Source organism: Polypterus senegalus, chromosome 1, assembly GCF_016835505.1.
Source record: "Polypterus senegalus isolate Bchr_013 chromosome 1, ASM1683550v1, whole genome shotgun sequence".
Classification (NCBI taxonomy): domain Eukaryota; kingdom Metazoa; phylum Chordata; class Cladistia; order Polypteriformes; family Polypteridae; genus Polypterus; species Polypterus senegalus.
This window is the reverse complement of record NC_053154.1, coordinates 101,485,209-101,506,729: the sequence shown is the minus strand read 5'-3', so window position 1 is coordinate 101,506,729 and position 21,521 is coordinate 101,485,209. Positions and strand designations below refer to the sequence as shown.

At 38.5% G+C, this 21,521-nt stretch overlaps 1 protein-coding gene across 5 annotated transcripts in view; it reads right to left on the bottom strand.

Annotated features, from left to right (window-relative positions):
- The window catches only part of celf1 (cugbp, Elav-like family member 1), a 131,858-nt gene that overhangs the window by 18,727 nt on the left and 91,610 nt on the right, over nt 1-21,521 (bottom strand). For 2 of the 5 annotated variants that reach the window (XM_039754339.1, XM_039754330.1), the window contains exons 7-10: nt 21,444-21,521; nt 15,915-15,990; nt 8,356-8,526; nt 286-399 (exon numbers count right to left, since the gene is read on the bottom strand). The exon at nt 21,444-21,521 is cut by the window's right edge and continues 84 nt beyond it. In XM_039754339.1, the coding sequence (XP_039610273.1) occupies nt 286-399; nt 8,356-8,526; nt 15,915-15,990; nt 21,444-21,521 (439 nt within the window). The remainder of the gene's footprint in view (nt 1-285; nt 400-8,355; nt 8,527-15,914; nt 15,991-21,443) is intronic. The other 3 variants (XM_039754356.1, XM_039754347.1, XM_039754364.1) reach the window with 3 other exon arrangements.

Genomic DNA, 21,521 nt, shown 5'->3' with positions numbered 1-21,521 from the left:
AATAAAGTAGAAAATAATAGAAAAATCATTACATAAAACCTGTGATGATTGCAGGCTCCCAGACTAGCAGCTTCTAATCAGAACATGAAATTTGAGTAATTTCAATCAGTAAGAAGAATTAAAACTACACTGTATCATATACTGATATGCAGTTTTTCATAGGAGTACAAATGCAATTATTTTTAAACTAAGTATCACAAACAGTAAACTATTAACGTACCAGAAGTAAAAGAACAAGTCTCTCTGAAAGCTAGATGTAAGATCTTATTCAGCTGAGCAATTTACCTGCTAACGAACCCACATTCAACCCTGCCGTTGCACCTGCTAGTGACTGTAGAGCTCCGAGCGAAGCCATGGGGTTCACTGAAGAGCTTCCACTTGAGTTTGGAGAAGAGCCAGCTATTAAAAAGCAAAGAAAAGACAGATTTAAAATACAGCACCATCTTGTTAGGTTACACACACAGACTTAAAAAAGATCTTCACAAACACAACCTTATCCATAACATCTGAAACTGTGTTTGAGATCTACAAGTGGGATCTCGTGTATTTTTATTTTTTACGCATACTTGTTAAATTGTCAGCTAAAGAGTGAGCATGGGTGGTTGTGTGTGAATAAATAAAATGTAAAATTGACTGAATGACTGACTCACTCACTCATCAACAAAAACACTATTTCCTGGGTAGTTAAAAAGTTAGCAGGATGGCACATCTAGGGCACTACATGAATGTTAAGAAAGAACATTCTGATACAATAATATTAAGGAGTAATAACACACACCCCCACCAACCCCCATTTTAAATAGAAAAGCTAAATACTCCACGTTGACCGATTTGATTGAAATTTCATGACATATATCGATATTTGCCAAAAACCTCTGAAGCAAGTGGGCTATACTTAGGGGCAGAACCCATTTGTTTGTTTCCAGCTGAGAAGGAATCACAAAGAAAAGTGGGGCTGCATCTTTATGCGAATGAAGACTGCTACTAAAAGCTAAGTAGAAGAACAAAAGCATAACAAGACAAGCTCAGCAATTTATGTCCTTGGGCACATGATGTACTCCCTATTTTCTCAGCTTCTTCTTCCACCTTACAATGAGATATAAAATGCATAAAATATCAATGGAGTGGTGCAATATTGTCCCCCTAGAATTGCTGAGTACACTTGCATACATATACAGTACTTTAAAAAATGGGATGGGGACAGTGGTGAAATACAATGCAATATTGTAGACAACAGGGTTGTGCCCTTAAAGGTCATACTGTGATGTGCTGCTATGCTTTTTTTTTGCAATGTAGAAACAGGGAAGTGCCAGTACAGCATACTGACCAACTTCAAGTGCTGGGAACAACACAAGCCAGAGGAGACAGCATGCCATGGTAAGTTTAAATGCTGGCGCAGCTCAATAACAAAGTACCCCACAGACAAAAAACTAGAGGAAGTGGACACTGCAGTGCATTTAGTGAGCCACTACCAGCACCTCTTTCAATTTCTACTTAAAAGTACTGGAAACATTTCTTATTTCAGAGTACCAGAATGAATGTTATTTTATTGATGTGGTTGAAGTTTTAATCCATCAAAACACTCCTGATCAAATGTTACTGTATCATGGTGCAGCAACCTAAAGATCAACTAATGACTCATGTAAAAGTAATAATTAAACTCAACGGTGGGCAAGACACTGACCAAATAGAGTACCAACAGGGTACCACCGGTAATTTGGAACACTGTATGTATTTCACAACATTGTTTCCTTTTACCCATTATTTACTGTACAATGTTGAAAATATTCTATTCATTGCAAGGCTAATGTACAGACATGGCCAAAATTATCGGCATCCCTGGAATTTTCCCAGAAAATGCACCATTTCTCCCAGAAAATTGTTGCAATTACAAATGTTTTGGTATACATGTTTATTTCCTTAATGTGCATTGGAACAACACAAAAAACAGAAAAAAGCCAAATCTGACATCATGTCACACAAAACTCCAAAAATGGGAAGGACAAAATTACAGGCACCTTTTCAAAATTGTGGGTAAATCGTTTTATTTCAAGCATATGATGCTCGTTTGAACTCACCTGTGGCAAGAAACAGGTGCTGGCAATATAGCAATCACACCTGAAGCCAGTTAAAACGGAGAAAAGTTGACTCAACCTTTCTGTTGTGTGTCTGAGTGTGCCACACTAAGCACGGAGAACAGAAAGAAGAGCAGAGATTTGTCTGAGGACTTGAGAACAAAAATTGTGGAAAAATATCAACAAGGCTACAAGTCCATCTCCAGAGATCTTCATGTTCCTTTGTCCACTGTGCGCAACATAATCAAGTAGTTCACAACACATGGCACTGTAGCTAATCTCCCTGGACGTGGATGGAAGAGAAAAATTGATAAAAGACTGCAACGAAGGATAGTCCAAATGGTGGATAAACAGCCCGAATCAACTTCAAAACATATTCAAGCTGTTCTGCAGACTAAGGATGCAACAGTGTCAGCTCGAACTATCTGTCGACATTTGAATGAAATGAAATGCTATGGAAGGAGAGCCAGGAGGACCCCACTGCTGACACAGAAACATAAAAAAGCCAGACTGGAGTTTGCCAAAATGTACTTGAGGAAGCCAAAATCCTTCTGGGCGAACGTCTTGTGGACAGATGAGACCAAGGTAGAGCTTTTTGGTAAAGCTCATCATTCTACTGTTTACAGAAAATGGAATGAGGCCTACGAAGAAAAGTAAACAGTACCTACAGTCAAACATGGTTCCAAGATGTTTTGGGGATGTTTTGCTGCCTCTGGCACTGGATGCCTTGACTGTGTGCAAGGCATCATGAAATCTGAAGACTACCAAAAGATATTGGGGCGCAATGTAGAGCCCAGTGTCAGAAAGCTGGGTCTGTGTCAGAGGTCATTGATGTTCCAGCAGGACAATGACCACAAACATACCTCTAAAAGCACCCAGAAATGGTTGAAAACAAAGCGCTGGAGAGTTCTGAAGTGGCCATCAACGAGTCCGGATCTAAAACCGATTGAACACTTATGGAGAGATCTCAAAATTGCTATTAGGAGAAGGCACCCTTCAAATCTGAGAGACCTTGAGCAATTTGCAAAAGAAGAGTGGTCGGAAATTCCAGTTGAGAGGTGTAACAAGCTTGTTGATGGTTATAGGAAGCACTTGATTTCAGTAATTTTTTCCAAAGGGCGTGCAACCAAATATTAAGTTGAGCGTGCCAATAATTTTGTCCAGCCTAGTTTTTGAGTTTTGTGTGAAATGTCAGATTTGTTCTTTTTTACTCTGTTTTTCTGTGTTGTTCCAATGCACATAATGGAAATAAACATGTGTATACCAAAACATTTGTAATTGCAACAATTTTCTGGAAGAAATGGTGCATTTTCTGGGAAAATTCCAGCCATGACTGTAATTGTCAACGCTGCATGTAATAAGTTAAAGTAAACCATGGCTCAATTTACAGATCAAAGTGTTACACTCAATTCTAATTGATGCTAACTTTTTTTTTTTTTAACCAGAATGTGCCACAGGGTAAAATTATATTTACAACTGAAGTTCATATTATTTCTATTAATTACCTATTTGGTAATTAGCCAAACCTGGGATTGGTTTACCGGATAAACAATTTAAAGAGATTGCTATTTTCATGGGAATTGTTACATATGCATTATTTTTACTTTAAAACTTTTGTCAAAACAGGCAAAACCCAGGCGTGGTTGAATCTCTTTCTCGCAGCACTTCTAACGCTGCTCGCGTTGTGAAGGGGGGACCTGAACGCACGCTAAAGAGATGCGATTGGTTCAGCTGGTGTCTTGCTGCTGGCCAGCTGTGTGTTGTGCTTGTAGGGCTTTGCGTCAATCAGTTAAAAGCCTGTACAGTGGCTGTCCTTTTGCCACTTTGCGTCTCTGCCACTTGCTTTGTGAAGGGGGGAGTTGAACGCACACTAAGCAGAACAGGACGGATCAGCTACTGGCTTTGTGCTGCTTCTGCCAAGACGCCTGTTCTGGTTGTCGCTCTGTGTGTTCTGAACGAGGGAGGGGTGTGTGTGTGAGGGCTGAACGCACGCTAAGGAGAAGTGCTCTGATCATCTGCTGGCTTTCTGCAGTTGCTGCTGGCAAGCTGCATATTCTGCTTGCCGTTGTTTTAAGAGCTGGGAGCACCTGAGGTTTGTCTGCCAAAAGCATTCCAACAACTGCTAGGTTAGATGTCAGTGAACTTGTTTTAAATTTTAAGTAGGGTGTGATGTGCAAAAGTCACTGTCTCAAGGGGTTTGCTTCCTAAGGTTGTAATGTCTAGTCTTACGTGTCGTCAAAGTGTCTGTCCGAGATGATCTGGTCTCGATCGTTTCGCTCAAACATTAAAATGACCAAGGCCTATTGTTTTTGCCTGCTGAATTTTCCCTGGTAAAATCGGGTAACACAGCTAGTTCCAGTACAGGCTTCATTGCCCAGTGACACAAAAACCCGGATTATGTTGGCTTCATAAATGGAATTGCAAACATCACCTTTGGGAAAAATTACCTTTGGAGAAGTCACAAACAATTACTTTGATTTCTTTGAATTTCTCAATGAAAAGCAACTGTAATTCTGAAGTTGTGCTAGGTTTCAAGAAATCAAACACAAGCCTTCATATAATATACTGTAGCATCATATCAACAACAACAAAAAAAAAAATCTAATTACACTCTGCAAACAAAGATTACTTGTCCCATATAAAATCAAATACTCTACATAAACTAATATTTCTGAGCAGGGCTCTAGAGTGCGACCAATTTGGTCGCACGTGCGACCTAATTTCTCAATGGTGCGACTAAAAATCAAAGGTTGCACCGGTGCGACCAGCCGTTCGAGGGGGAAAAAAAACGAAACTCCGTGACTCTTAGGCTGGAGTTATACTTCACGCGACGCGACGCATGCTGCAGCGGACGCTCCTGCTACGCAAGCGTTGTAGTGTTTATACTTGCGCTGCATTTACATAAATCTGGAGGAATCCACTAGGTGGCAGTGCGAGATATTATCGCGGTGAGAACATGTTCGGCTTCTCTGTGTTGTGAATTGCCTAAAACACCTATTAAATTCCGATAACACCTTACCGCAATATCTCTGAAAAGGATGTTTATTGATTAAATCCATAAATCCAGGGATGTATGTGTCCATTCAAGCATTGGGCACGAGTGAGAAACAATCCCTTGACGAGGCCTCAGCTCATCGCAAGGTGAATACAAGCACACATATACACTAGCGTCATTTTAGCGGCACCAAATCTGCATATCTTTGGAAGGAAACCGGAGCACAGTGTGGAATACAAGCAGGAAATACCAGCAACATAACTCCCTGCGAGACAGCATTGCTATGGCTCCGCCACCGTGACACCCCCATGTGTGTAATTATTCCCCCATGTGTGTATTTATTAACAGTATTCATTATTTAAACGAAATTATATGTAAAATGTAACATGCACATTTTAATGCATTTCATTATGAAAGTGATATCAAGTATAAATCTAAAGATACTAAATGTGCAGAGAGTTGGAATATCATACATTTAATTTGTTCTGTTTGGCGATCTATTGCTGCTTTCCGCTGCTGAAGCAAAATGCCGACATACAGATGCATTCGTGGTGCTTTTATATTCAAGCGTCGCATGTTCCCGATCGCAATGACACGATACATTTTAAAAGTCTCACATACCATCTTTTGTGCCATCTATTTTTTATTGTTTTACTTTACCTGCTGTCAGGTCCAAGAAGCTCAGAAGCGATTAAAACTGGGATGACGCTTACGACCGTCTGCTTTAATGATAAAGTAAACTACGAGGTTAAAGTGGACATTTCGAGATTAAAGTTGAAATTTCCACTTTAATCACAAAATACACGTTTTCACCGTGTCCTTTATTTTTTTCTCAGAGGCTCAAATATAACGCTATACATTATGTTGCTGTTGTTAAGTTGCAAAAATAAAAAAATAAAAAAGACATATATAAATGACACGATACATTTTAAAAGTCTCACATACCATCTTTTGTGCCGTCTCTTTTTTTATTTTTTTTTGCAACTTCACATCGACTACATAATGTATAGCGCTGTATTTGAGCCATTCATCAAACAGCAAAGTGCGCACATCGATCCCCAAAGGATCTCCATAGAGGCTTGCTGTCACATGTAAATAGTAAACAGAGACTCTGACGTCACGTTCCGACTTTTAGCACACCGCGCCCGACTTTTGCTGGTACTGCAACTCGCGCATGCGTCGCGTTAATTTCTGAGGACCTGCTCAAAGGACGCGTGAAATGAACGCTGGGAACGCTGCGGCAGCCATGATGCGGGCGCGTACGCGTTCTGAGCATGAAGTATAAATGAGCCCTTAAAGTCTCCCTGTTGTTCAACAACAGACACACATTAGGCCCATATCGTGGTCTAAACCAATCAGAGATAGTGAAGGCGGATCCCGCCTCTGATTGGCGTGGTCCAGATATTCCTGTAGCGTGTGTATGCTTTGAAAATGCATGTGATGCAGTCAGACAGAGAGAGGTGAGTAGCCCATCAGGTAAACAGTGGATGTAGCCGCGGATTATGAGAGAAGATGAAAAGAACGATTGACAGCTTTTTTGTTAAGAATGTTAAGTTAGGGCCTGATCCGTCCAAAAATCATAACCAATGCTCTGACACGGAGCCATCAACCTCCCAAGTTATAGCAAACCCTGGTCCGGAGCCGGCATTAGATAATGAGCCACATACGATCAAGTCTGAGCCCACTGAAATTAAAAGGAGTAAAGTGTATACATTTCGAAAAGAGTGGCTTGACCAATTTCCCTGGCTAAGATACAGTAAAGCCGATAATATAATGCACTGTATTTACTATAAAGAGTGTGGGAAGACCATGGCCGGCAGCAGTGCATTTGTGACTGGTTCTAATACATTTAGAATTGAAACACTGAAAAAGCACAATGCATCTATAAAACACATTACATGCCCGATAAATGCACTGCTCAAGTGTCCCTCTCCCGCTGCCTTTCAGCGGCAGGCAGCAGCAAACAGATCATCAGACGAGGCCGAGATGATAATTAAGTTTAACGTTGCCTACAATATTGCAAAAGAAGAACTTCCCTTCACTAAATTCAAGTCCGAAATAATTCTTATGAAGAAAAATGGCTTAAACGTAAACCCGACGTACAGCAAAGATGTCGCGTGCACTCAATTTATAGGAGTCATCGCAGACACATTGAAAAAAAAGACGTCTGTGCAAATTGCGAACAGTGCGTACATGGCATTCCTGATCGACGGAGACACAGATATCGCCACAAAGGAATGCGTCATTGTGTACGGTTGTATCTTGCGGAGAGGAAGACCGGTGAATATACTTATTGGACACATTGAGGTTGAGCATGCTCATGCCCAAGTCTGGAAGATTTTGATGCTAGAGAGAGTGTGGCCAGCTGATTTAGTCAAGGCCAAAGATCAAGAAGGCCAAACTACAGGAGTAGGCCATCTGAGGGGCATGTGACTGCAAAGGAGGATAGTCCATAAGACATTGAGCCATGAGATGTTCAGTTTGAAGCCCTTAAAACACTTAATTTAGATTTTCTTTATAGTTAATTTATCTTGAGATTTTTTAAGTTTAAATTTCAGCTCAGTAAAGCACTTTAAGCACCAACACTTTTTCAGTAAGTTACCTTTCTTGTAGAATTGTGCTTGCTTTCAAATAAAGAACTTTATATTGACCAGATTGTTAGTTAATCATTTACAAGTCAATATTGCCTATATGGACAGCGATTAAAAAAAAAAAAAAAAACAAATACATAAATAAAGTGAACTTGTAAAACTGTGGTGTTAAATGTGATGCGGTTGAAAATTTGGGTGCACCTAACTTTTCTGCTGGTGCACCTAAGAAAAAATGTTAAGTGCGCCAGTGCAACCAGTGCAAAAAGTTAGTCTAGAGCCCTGCTGAGACATATTTTTTGTCAGAAATGGCCAAAAAATATTATGCATATAGCCAATTGCAATACAGTTCATAGATTTGGCCATTGCTCCTCCAGAAACTCCCAATCTGGGAATCTGTCTGGATATATTCCACATTGACTAAATGACATTAATGTGATGGGGCATTGTTTTGTTTTAATATATTTTAAGGCAATTTATGAAATGAATAAACAATGACAATATTGCAAGACCACCTTGCACATTTAGGCAAGTCCAATTAAATATAGCATATTGTTCAAATATTATCGTACACATTTCTCTTGCAAACATCACACACATTTCCCATCCATAAAAACAAACTCACAAATATTTAAATCAATATGACAGTAGACTTTAATGCTTTAAGTAGAGAAATGAAACACAAAAGTAAACAAACCCTTGTATGTTTCCCAGGAGGAATGAGCCTGCTGTCCCGTACCTGAGCTGGTGAGGACACTGAGAGGACTGCTCGAGTTTGTCAGGGCATTTGTGCCACTTGGGGTGTTCTGAGTGGCACTAGCAGCAGCTGCCAAAGCAGCCAGATTCTGCAGCTGCATGGCATTTAACCCTGCAACATAGCAGAAATGTACAAAGCTTGTTAGTATCATCACAAGTCTGCAATCACAAGGGAGATATGGCTTGAAAGTACTAGCAGAAATATTTACTTTGGAATATAATTATTGCACTTACTACTGTGTAAAGAACAGTGGAAAAAGAGTAAGGAACAGCGAAGATAGCCTGTTTAACTTTTAAAAGAATAAGGAAACAGTTGTATTATTGCAAAGACAATATTATTACAGAGAGAAAAGAAAAAAAATGCACAATTGGTGTTTGGCTTTAGTCACTCTTCAAAAAAGTCAAGCCACTGTTTTCCCCTTGGTGACTTACTTTAATACTATTGATCTACTCCTGCAAATAAATGTCCCATTTGTTACCCTTAACCAGTTTTTGGATAAACATTGTACCTTAAACTTCATTATTTTCGAGTATTCCAACTTTATTCACCAATGTCTTTTTTGAGTCATTTATGTATAAAATTTAATACCTGTTACAAAAGGTCAAAAAGCTGATTTAATTATCTGAATAATAATTTAAATGTTAATGTTTCAAATATTTGCATTGTCAATATAACTTCAACATTCATTACTAAAGAATTTAATATGTGGATTTTCAAGTCAGGTCAAAAAGAAAGTCCTTATTTTAAACAAGTTTAACTGTGGTAGTTTTAACTTACAAATATGTGGTTTTAAACTATCACAAATTTGCCTGTTACGTGTGTGAAAAGTGTGTCTCTATTCTGCAGCCAGGTACTGCAATAAACAAAAATTGTGATGTCACACGGATTTTTTAAATAACCTTGTATTACCAATGTCATATGAGAAATCAATAAGACATTAACTAATAACTAGGATATTAAATCTTTTCACACTTTTTAATCTGAAGAGATTTCAAACTTATTAATAATTAGTTTGGACAAGATAGGGGGTTGATAGATTGAACCCAGTGAGAAGTACTGGAGATTAAGTGCCTCCAATATCATTATTTATTTATTTTAATGTATCTTTTCCAAAGCTGTTATGTTGGGATAATGTAGAATGGTTAAGGAAATATTAAGCGCAAAGGTGAAAAACAAACACATACGCACAAGAGGGGATGGATGGATTTATATTCAAAGAGCCAAATAAAGATTCAGTTTCAAGAGAGTACAACTAATGTTACCATATACTGTTACGTATACATTAATATCTTACTGTTTAAATAAGATGAACAAATGTATCGACACTATCATGTATTTAAGATATGAAACTTTATATTCAATCAAGTTGCCTAAGGAACCTCTACATACCATTTAGTTCACCATCTGCTTAAAGTGGGATAGACAAAACAAAATTATAAAAAAAAACACGCGCAAATGGCAGGAGATTAAAAGATTGAGATGGGAAGCATGCATAGGGCTGTAAAAGCCAGCACAAGAAAATGTGTGCAAACGTTAGGGTGAGCAAGTTTTTTCTGTTTCTGAGAAGACAACATTTCACTGCCACACTTAGTGAACATTAACATTAAATTATCAATAAAAGAGATCTGGTTATGTACAAGTAAAATGTGAAGCACGTGTTTATTTTTGGCTCAGCCAAAAAATGGATATGGGTAAGGAGGACAATTGTTTTATTCTTTTTTTTCTTGCAAGTAGGTGATAAAACAAAATATGCTCACAGCTCTAAACAAGGCCATATTCACAAAGAAAGGCATTATGAAAACCATTGTCTTTGTTTACAGATTTTTAAACAAACTCCAACAACTCTATTTTTACTAAACAACTTTAATGAGCCCAAATCACTATTAACTGCCTAACAAAATATACTAAATACACAAATGCAGTAATTTAGAAAGACGAGTATGGGGACTGACAAATAAAATACAATTATTATTGCTACGGCATATCTACATTCTTCTGCGTTACTTTTATCCCTTAATTATATTTTGTTCCCCTATCTCCATCACAACAGATTCATCCATCATGTTCTAAAGAAGGGGTGCCCATACTTTTTCGGCTTGTGAGCTACTTTTAAAATGACCAGGTCGAAATGATCTACCTACATTCAAAATGCTACATTCATCCATATCTATATATATATATATATATATATATATATATATATATATATATATATATATATATATATATATATATATATATATATATATATATTATATTATATATATATATATATATATATTATATATATATTATATTATATATATATATTATATTATATATATTATATTATATTATATATAATATATATATTATATATATATATATATATATATATTATATATATATTATATTATATATATATATATATATATATATATATATATATATATATATATATATATATATATATATATATATATATATATATAAACTGCTCAAAAATTAAAGGAACACTTTGAAAACACATCAGATCTCAATGGGAAAAGAAATCCTCCTGGATATCTATACTGATATAGACTGGGTAATGTGTTAGGAGCGAAAGGATGCCACATCGTTTGATGGAAATGAAAATGATCAACCTACAGAGCCCTGAATTCAAAGGCGCCCCAAAAATCAGAGTGAAAAAATTATGTGGCAGGCTAGTCCATTTTGCCAAAATTTAATTGCAGCAACTCAAAATTGTACGCAGCACTTTGTATGGCCCCTGTGTTCTTGTATACATGCCTGACAACATCGGTGCATGCTTCTAATGAGATGACAGATGGTGTTGTGGGGATCTCCTCCCAGATCTGGACCAGGGCATCACTGAGCTCCTGGACAGTCTGAGGTGCAACCTGGTGGCATTGGATGGACCAAAACATAATGTCCCAAGGTGTTCTATTGGATTTAGGTCAGGAAAGTGTGGTGGCCAGTCAATGGTATCAATTCCTTCATCCTCCAGGAACTGCCTGCATACTCTCACCACATGAGGCCAGGAATTGTCGTGCACCAGGAGCCACTGTACCAGCATAGGGTCTGACAATGGGTCCAAGGATTTCATCCTGATACCTAATGGCAGCCAAGGTGCCTTTGTCAAGCCTGTAGCGGTCTGTGTGACCCTCCATGGATATGCCTCCCCAGACAATCATTAACCCACCACCAAACTGCTCATGCTGAATGATGTTACAGGCAGCATAATGTTCTCCATGGCTTCTCCAGACCCTTTCACTTCTGTCACGTGCTCAGGGTGAACCTGCTCTCATCTGTAAAAGCACAGGGCACCAGTGGTGCATCTGCCAATTCTGGTATTCTATGGCGAATGCCAATCGAGCTGCATGCTGCTGGGCAGTGAGCTCAGGGCCCATTAGAGGACATGGGGCCCTTGGGTCACCCTCATGAAGTCTTTCTGGTTGTTTGGTCAGAGACATTCACACCAGTGGCCTGCTGGAGGTCATTTTGTAGGGCTCTGGCAGTGCTCATCCTGTTCCTCCTTGCCCAAAGAAGCAGATACTGGTCCTGCTGATGGGTTATGGACCTTCTATGGCCCTCTCCAGCTCTCCTAGAGTAACTGCTTGTCTCCTAGAATCTCCTCCATGCCCTTGAGACTGTGCAGGAGACACAGCAAACCTTCTGGCAATGACACGTATTGATGTGCCATCCTGGAGAAGTTGGACTACCTGTGCAACCTCTGTAGGGTCCAGGTATCGCCTCATGCTACCAGTAGTGACACTGACTGTAGCCAAATGCAAAACTAGTGAAGAAACAGTCAGAAAAGATGAGGAGGGAAAAATGTCAGTGGCCTCCACCTGTTAAACCATTCCTGTTTTGGGGTCATCTCATTGTTGCCCCTCTAGTGCATCTGTTGTTAATTTCATTAACACCACAGCAGCTGAAACTGATTAACAACCCCTCTGCTACTTAACTGACCAGATTAATATCCCATAAGTTTCATTGACTTTATGCTATACTCTGATTAAAAGTGTTCCTTTAATTCTTTTGAGCAGTATATATATATATATATATATATATATATATATATATATATATATATATATACACACACACACACACACACATACATACACACAGGGTAGGATTCAAAAGTAATGAGCCTCATTTTGTTCTGACGCGAACGTATGGTGGGTGTTGGCTTCAAAACGCAACGGAGCTCCTACTGCTCTGACGGGAACCCCTGTGCGGTAGTGCGTTACACGGCGGAATGGAAAGTTCGTTAGAGCAACAGTGCGATCAAGTTCTTCGAGTGAAGGGGATCATCCACTACGAGTTTGTCCCACAAGGACAGACCATGAATGCTGCTTACTACTTGGAAGTCCTGAAAAGGCTGAAAAGAAGTGTCGCGAGCATAGCGAAGGGACATCAAGGAAGCTGGAAGCTTCACCACGATAACTTGGCGCCCAGCCACACCGCCTTCATCGTGAGCACCTACCTGGCCCGGGTGAACGTTCCGATGGTACCCCAGCCTCCCTACAGTCTGGACGTGTCGCCTTCTGACGACTTCTTGTTTCCGCGCTTAAAATCAGCGCTGAAAGGAAAACGCTTCAACTCGATCGAGGACATCCAAGCAAATGTCAAGGCAGCCCTTGCAACCATCCCGGAACAGGCCTACGTGGACGCCTTTGAGTCATGGAAAAGCCGCCTACAAAAGTGTATTGATGCAGGAGGTGCCTATTTTGAAGACTATTAATTAGTTGTACCGATTTGCTCAATAAATTTGTCTTTTTGAACAAAGGCTCATTACTTTTGAATCCTACCCTGTACACACATATATACATACATACATATACATACACACGTACTAAGTATACTTTATACATAAAATATATGTTGTAGTAACTTGCATAACTGAATAACCTTTATGGCAAAATAACAATTCAATACATTTATGGTGACTACAGTACTTGGATTTAATAATCTTCATGTGGGAAATGGCTGACTCACATACAGTAAATAAGTACAACCGAATAATGCAGTCAAGGAGCTTTTGAATTCAGCCAAGTGACAAATGACGGCTGTCCCATTAACTGCGATTTTCGTTCCCTCTCCTTTCTCTTTCTCAGATCACTTTTCGGAAGGAAGTCAGTTTCGTAGTTTTTATAAACAGATCGAAAGTGCCTTTCCACATTTTCCTTCTTTGGAATAGCAATGATAGGATGACAGATCAGACAAACGCACTTCGATTGTGACATTGTGAGAAAAAAAATCCTCTTCCAATTCCACATAAAGCCCATACCCTCCCCAAACAATTTTTTTTAAAATCCCTTCTTTAGTCGATATAAATTGGAAGACTAACTAGATCACAGCCAGAGATTTGCAGTAGCTCAAGCGTTTGATCATGCGTGAAGGATGACCAGTGTGTTAGAAGAAAAGAGATCTCACACTGGCCGCCCTGTATGTCAATCAAGTGGCAAATGCCATAGGGAGGATATAGGATAGACTAAAACGTTTAAAAAAAATTTTTTTTAATGCAACTTAATCTACCTGCACTACCTTTGTGATCTATCGGTCGATCACAATCGACGCATTTGGCACCCCTGCTCTAAGGGTTAGTAGGACAGCAATCTAAACTGCATGAGAGGACAAGTCCCAGACTGGATGCCTCATCAGCTCATTCTTGGCCAAGAAATCTTTATAAAAGAATGGGACTTCCCAAGAAACAAATGTAAAGAGCAATACTCAACTATAATGCTGCAAATTACCATAGAGGCCACTGGGAAGTGTAGTCTTTTTATGAATGTCTGTTGTAAAGAGGGCTGACCCATAAGTTCTTCCTGGAGGACTTAAATGTTCTGGGAGGTTGCCTTATATGCGCCTTCTTAGGTATATAAGCTTAAGAGTTCGGAGCAGAGTAGAGGCAAAAGCTTGGCTTCTTCGTTCTCCTTACCAGACAGTCTACAAAGAGACCATAGCAGCGCTAGAAAAGGTCCAGAGGACAGCAACTACAGTAGATTGATTCCAGGGCTACGGGGGTTGAATTATGAGGAAAGATTAAAAGAGCTGAGCCTATGCAGTTTAAGCAAAAGAAGATTAAGAAGTGACATGATTGAAGTGTTTAAAATTATGAAGGGAAGTACAGTGGATCTAGACTGTTATTTTAAAATGAGTTCATCAAGAACATGGGGACACAGTTGGAAACAAACATTAGGATGTTTTTCTTTACACAAATAACAATAGACACATGGAATAAGCTACTAAGTAGTGTTGTAGACAGTAAGACTTTAGGGACTTTCAAAACTCGACTTGATGTTTTTTTGGAAGAAATAAGTGGACAGGACTGGCGAGCTTTGTTGGGCTGAATGGCCTGTTCTCGTCTAGATTGTTCTAATGCTGTAGTTTTCTAGATAGTCAGATTATGTTTAGGATTTCTCAAAAAGAACATAGTCTTTTGCCCAATTTTATGGTTTCGTTTTTCCATTTTACGTTCATTTACTGTACATGTATTATTTTTGAAAAATCTAATTATCCTGTTCTGATACATACAGGTGTCTTTCTGGGTATGTGGTCTGCTCCACACAAAAAGAAAATGAAATGATGCGACTTAACAGGCTAATAATAATAAAACACAATAATTTTATTAGAAGTATTCACTCATTCATGCTTGCTCATATACCTTTGAAATAGTTAATACTAACTATCCAGTCATATGTAAAGTGTATTTTAGTGGGATAATACCAATACATTTATAGACATTTTAAACTCTGTTCTGAGGTGTCTGGCTGCATGCTCTGATGATTTACTATAACTGAGCTTGGACAGGCCGATCATTTACCTAATACAGTGTTGAAGAGATGTAATACTATAAGTAGACACAACACTCTATCATTACTTAAGACAGTAAAATATACTATCACACAGAGCTATAGGGCTTTTCCTGCTGCTCTTGTTCTGTAAGTAATTAAGAAGTAGCACCTGCTGCAAACACTGCGTACATACAATAATAACATAATATCTAGCTTTTGTAATGCAGCCGCCAAGATAATGTCAATGCTTTCAGGCTCTGGAAGCAGAAGTCTTCTTGTGTCAGCAGGTGGTTTAATGATATATGATAAAAAGCCAGAATGTCTTAATGTACATCTCTCTTTAACTTGATGTGGTGCAGAGCAAGAGGCCAAACTGAGAAGCTAAAGATACAAGAATAAAAAAACCATAAAGTATTTCAAAAGGTTAACATCCACACAACATTTAAGTCATTCAAAATCGTTTTGCCAAGAATACAAAATAAGGATCTCATGAAAACAGACATCCTGCCAGCAACTCCTCAACCAACCAATGCTTTGCAATATGTTAAAAATTTACTTGTATAACAGCTGCTGGCCTTTTGACATAATGTGTACAGGCTGCCACCAGAAATCTGCCCCACTCTTTCCATGCAATCTGCATCTGTGGCATATGTTATTTGGCATGTATAGACAAACATTAAGAGTTGCAAACACAAAGTTAAAACCATTATTAGACTTTACCTGACATTGGGTGAAGGCTGCTGAGTGCATTCAGGTTCCCAGAAGATGCAGTCTGTTGCAGGAGCTGTAAATAAAGCTAGACATTACACCAAAACAGAAAACAGACAAGGTCAGGTGTGCTTTCACACTGGTGAGAATAAAAGACAGAAAGAAACATGACAATGTCTAAAGGAGAGTACTTGTGAGTAGCTGAGAGGGAGACAGTGGTCATGGATGTTTCTGCTTTCGGAAATGTAGAGTGTAACTACAACACAGTTTGGAGTTGATGTTCTGTTCTGGGAAAAACCTGTGACATAGTTGTGAAGAGTTTTTTTTCCTAGAGAACAGAGCATGAGTGTTACTGTGCCAATTAAAAAACACAACACTGGCTTACAGTAGTTTAACTATTGCAGAAAAGATTTAATGGTGAGAGGTGAAAAAAGATGCACTTCCAAAAAAAGTTGTACTAAATATATAGGCATCGAGGAATCGTATTTACTCATATATGAAGTTCCAAGTCGTCAGTGAGGATTACTGCCTCTGCTACAATGTAAGCTTTAAAGAGTGCAATACATTCGTCCAACAAGGACCACACTCAACCAGCCACTGTCATACATAATAGGCAGAACACAGGCTAGATTTGACGCTCATAGGCCATACCAAACTATCTTCCTATTGCACACTATTTCTAATTGAACAAGTGGAAACAGGTGCAAGTAGTACATCTGGAAAACTGATTTGTGTTTTATATTAAATAAAATGAAGCGATTTATTTAACCTATATTCTCGTTTCATCACAGTCCTGGGGTGAGGATGGACATGCAATTAAAAATTTCATTTTACACGTATTAGTACTATTCCTACTATCATTATTATTTTAAAATTGTACCCAGTTGGTCTTTAAATTAATTTTAAAAAAAAAAACGTTCTGTTGAGTTTCTGCCATTACATTCAGGTAAAACAAAAAAAAAACAAAAAACAGTGTGATGGTCTAACACTGACCTGGTCTAAGTATAAGTAGGCATAAACCCACTGTACATTTTGACTTGGTACCAAGATGTACTGCAATTCTATGATCTTTGATAACAGGTTAAGGCCCAGTGGGAAGTAAACAGTAGTGGTGAGTGAATCCTGCAGAGTTTGCTTTGCAGCGAGATTAGTGAAATCATGGAAATGTTCATGAACTTTACCAAACTCAGTAAAATGTTTTGAAGTCAGTAGGAAGGAGGAACTGAACTAGTTCTGAGTGGCTTATTAATGGTGAAATGGAATTTTGTTGTCCCTGAGAGCTAGGGAAGCATCAGCCAAGTATGCTGGACCAACTATTCTGACCAAAAATGTGATCTGAGCTGTGAAACAGCAGTGGTAACCACTGTGCCTCCGTGCTTCAAACAACAAATGACGCAGACGTAATGATAACCACAACTGAAAAACAATAAATGTCCAAAAACTAGCAACAAGTAAAAAATAAACACATCATTTCGCTTACAGAGTTCAATCTTGGGGTAAACATTAGACGTGTGACGAAGACTGGCTTGTTCCATTGTTTGAAGTAACAGCATCAAGTGCAGCTGGAACATCTTTTTGTTTCTGATCTCTATTCAGATGCTTTGCACTTTTTTCTTCCATGAAGAAAATAGAAAGGCCTTGTAAACAATAATAAATCATTCAGTATTATTATTTCACATGTTTCTCAGGGAGGACTTCTTTAAGGTTTATTTAGGATTGTAGCTCCAGCACATGGGTAACTATGCATGTAAATCTGCCGTACTGCACAGGGATCATTGTTATAATAGATGGTGGGAGTACTCACAATACTTTCATTATGGTCAGCTAATTTATCATTCAAGCAGAAATACTGCCTTTTTAAATAAATGGATGCAGGGTGAAAGGATGAATTACTGATCGGGTCAAGACATCATTCATGCCTGAAGCAGCTTGTCAATGATCTTGAGAGAAAGCATGCATGAAATTTCTGCATATGGCTGCTACAGCTCTGTGATGTCATGCTAGCCTTGCAAAAGCCTCATTGGGCACTGGGGAAAAAAACTCATCTAAAACAGCCGCAAAGAGAATTTACAAGAAAATATTTGGTGAACAAAGTCACTAGTGAATAAAGCATATTAGCTGTGGAAAAAAACACTTTGGCAAATTTCACTGAACAACACTAGTAACCAGATACATATTGAGATTGTATCTGGGTACCAGAGTGTGTGTGTTTTTTTTTTTTTAAAGTGCGTTCACATATAAGCACATGAAGCTCCTATTGTGACACCCATATTTGTCTGTCTACATAAACAACTCAGCACCCAGTGGACTAATTTTGTTGAGCTGTGGTACACTATTTTTGTTGAGAGGTCTCAAAAAAATTGTATGGTATAATGTTTGGAAATTCAAAATCTCCCACTGAAAAGCATTTGTGAATTTGCAAACTCATCTATCTTAGAAAGAGAGAAAAATTCCACACAACATCAACTATGATTTAGTTTACCATTTTAATTTTACTTTGAGATTGGTTACTTCAACTTATATATTTCGTATATATTCTTTTACTTGTAGGATCCCAAGTACAAACCGGATTCCAAAAAAGTTGGGACACTAAACAAATTGTGAATAAAAACTGAATGCAATGATGTGGAGATGGCAAATGTCAATATTTTATTTGTAATAGAACGTAGATGACAGATCAAACGTTTAATCCGAGTAAATGTATCATTTTAAAGAAAAAATATGTTGATTCAAAATTTCACGGTGTCAACAAATCCCAAAAAAGTTGGGACAAGTAGCAATAAGAGGCTGGAAAAAGTAAATTTGAGCATAACGAAGAGCTGGAAGCAATAAACACTAATTACGTCAATTGGCAACATGATTGGGTATAAAAAGAGCTTCTCAGAGTGGCAGTGTCTCTCAGAAGCCAAGATGGGTAGAGGATCACCAATTCCCACAATGTTGCGCAGAAAGATAGTGGAGCAATATCAGAAAGGTGTTACCCAGCGGAAAATTGCAAAGACTTTGCATCTATCATCATCAACTGTGCATAACATCATCCGAAGATTCAGAGAATCTGGAACAATCTCTGTGCGTAAGGGTCAAGGCCGTAAAACCATACTGGATGCCCGTGATCTCCGGGCCCTTAAACGACACTGCACCACAAACAGGAATGCTACTGTAAAGGAAATCACAGAATGGGCTCAGGAATACTTCCAGAAACCATTGTCAGTGAACACAATCCACGTGCCATCCACCGTTGCCAGCTGAAACTCTACAGTGCAAAGAAGAAGCCATTTCTAAGCAAGATCCACAAGCTCAGGCGTTGTCACTGGGCCAGGGATCATTTAAAATGGAGTGTGGCAAAATGGAAGACTGTTCTGTGGTCAGACGAGTCACGATTCAAGTTCTTTTTGGAAATCTGGGGCGCCATGTCATCCGGACCAAAGACGACAAGGACAACCCAAGTTGTTATCAACGCTCAGTTCAGAAGCCTGCATCTCTGATGGTATGGGGTTGCATGAGTGCGTGTGGCATGGGCAGCTTGCATGTCTGGAAAGGCACCATCAATGCAGAAAAATATATTCAGGTTCTAGAACAACATATGCTCCCATCCAGACGTCATCTCTTTCAGGGAAGACCCTGCATTTTTCAACAAGATAATGCCAGACCACATTCTGCATCAATCACAACATCATGGCTGCGTAGGAGAAGGATCCGGGTACTGAAATGGCCAGTCTGCAGTCCAGATCTTTCACCTATAGAGAACATTTGGCGCATCATAAAGAGGAAGGTGCGACAAAGAAGGCCCAAGACGATTGAACAGTTAGAGGCCTGTATTAGACAAGAATGGGAGAGCATTCCTATTTCTAAACTTGAGAAACTGGTCTCCTCGGTCCCCAGGCGTCTGTTGAGTGTTGTAAGAAGAAGGGAGATGCCACACAGTGGTGAAAATGGCCTTGTCCCAACTTTTTTGGGATTTGTTGACACCATGAAATTCTGAATCAACATATTTTTCCCTTAAAATGATACATTTTCTCAGTTTAAACTTTTGTTCCGTGATTTATGTTCTATTCTGAATAAAATATTAGAAGTTGGCACCTCCACATCATTGCATTCAGTTTTTATTCACGATTTGTATAGTGTCCCAACTTTTTTGGAATCCGGTTTGTACAAGTCAGTCAAAACTCTCGTTGTGGTGCCACATGCAAACTGCACAAAATCAGTAACCTATTTGAAAATGAATGGAAGAGGAAAGAAATTCTGAAATTCTGAAAGTGCCTAACAATAAGCACAGAATGAACTAACACTGTTTACGTTGAAGTGTTAACTACCTCAAGAATGCATTATCTGCGCATTATTATTGTAAAGAACAGACGTTATGAACCTGCAGCTGACATGTATTGGAAATAATTAATCACATGAGAAAGGTGCAGCTCTCCTAAAGGATATAAGCATAGTATAGGTTTTAAAAGGAAACTGCAGTTTGGGTACAGACAAAAAGTATACACCTCATGGCCAAGATCAAGTATGGCACAGTGTTTGACAGTTTCGACAGTGAACAAAGGGATGAGTGCTGCAAATAGTTAACGACAGAGGAGAACTTCAGCTTGCGCAGTGCTTAAATAGCTGTTTAGTGGTATAACATTTCACAAAGAGTTAAGGTTACGACCTGAAGAGCTACTTTTCCAACAGTGTATTTTGAGACTGAAATTAAAACCTTTAAGATAAGTGCCACCTTTGGTATTCAAGTTAAACAACAAATCAGTTCCTTTTCAAGTTATTAGTTATTTTGATAGTTTTAATTAATGACTGCATTTAACTACCATTAATAGCTAGATAGGGAACTTCTTTTAGGTGTTTTCATGGAGTAATATTGTTTGTGATTTTATGCTAGTATTGTTCATTTTCTTTTTTATAGTTAATTTTCTTTATGTAATTTAGGTTGCCCTTAAGTTTAACTGAGTGTTGTGGTATTACTGCTAAGACTGAGGAACAGGATATTGTATTTATTGTACTAAATATTTGTTGGATGGTTACTGAGGTAATCATCCTGTTAGGATCCCTTTTGTTATCAAAAACAAAAACTTCATTTAGTCACAGACCTTCCACATATATTAACAGCCCATTAATCAATGCTGTTTTCAAATCACTTGAACTGGAATATTCTGTGTATGAAAGCACACTATAAGGTGCTCTTAAAGAGCCAGTATTTATTGTTGTCTACTAATACATGTAATTACATTTTATTATTTTATTATAGTTATTTTTGAAAATTATGTATTGTTGCAAAAAGTTCAAAACCCAAAAAATGTGGTAACTGATTCTTTGATGAGGTAACTAAAATTGTGAAAGTTCATATCAGTTAAATAAGCCTCTGACCGCACCTGAATGTTACACCATGTGTACATTTTCAAAACTGTTTTTATCTATAACACCCAACAGCACAACGCCTTGTTACTCTAAAAACTGCTTTTGCAAGAGTCCAGAGGAAAAATGACAGGCATACTGCGCCCTGGTAAAATCATTCTTCATTTAATTAAACAAAGGAAAAGTACTTACTGCTAAGTATTGGGGCCCCAGTGTATTTAGCCCAGCCAGGTTTCCCCACATGGAGGCAGCACTGAGTTGCTGCATTTG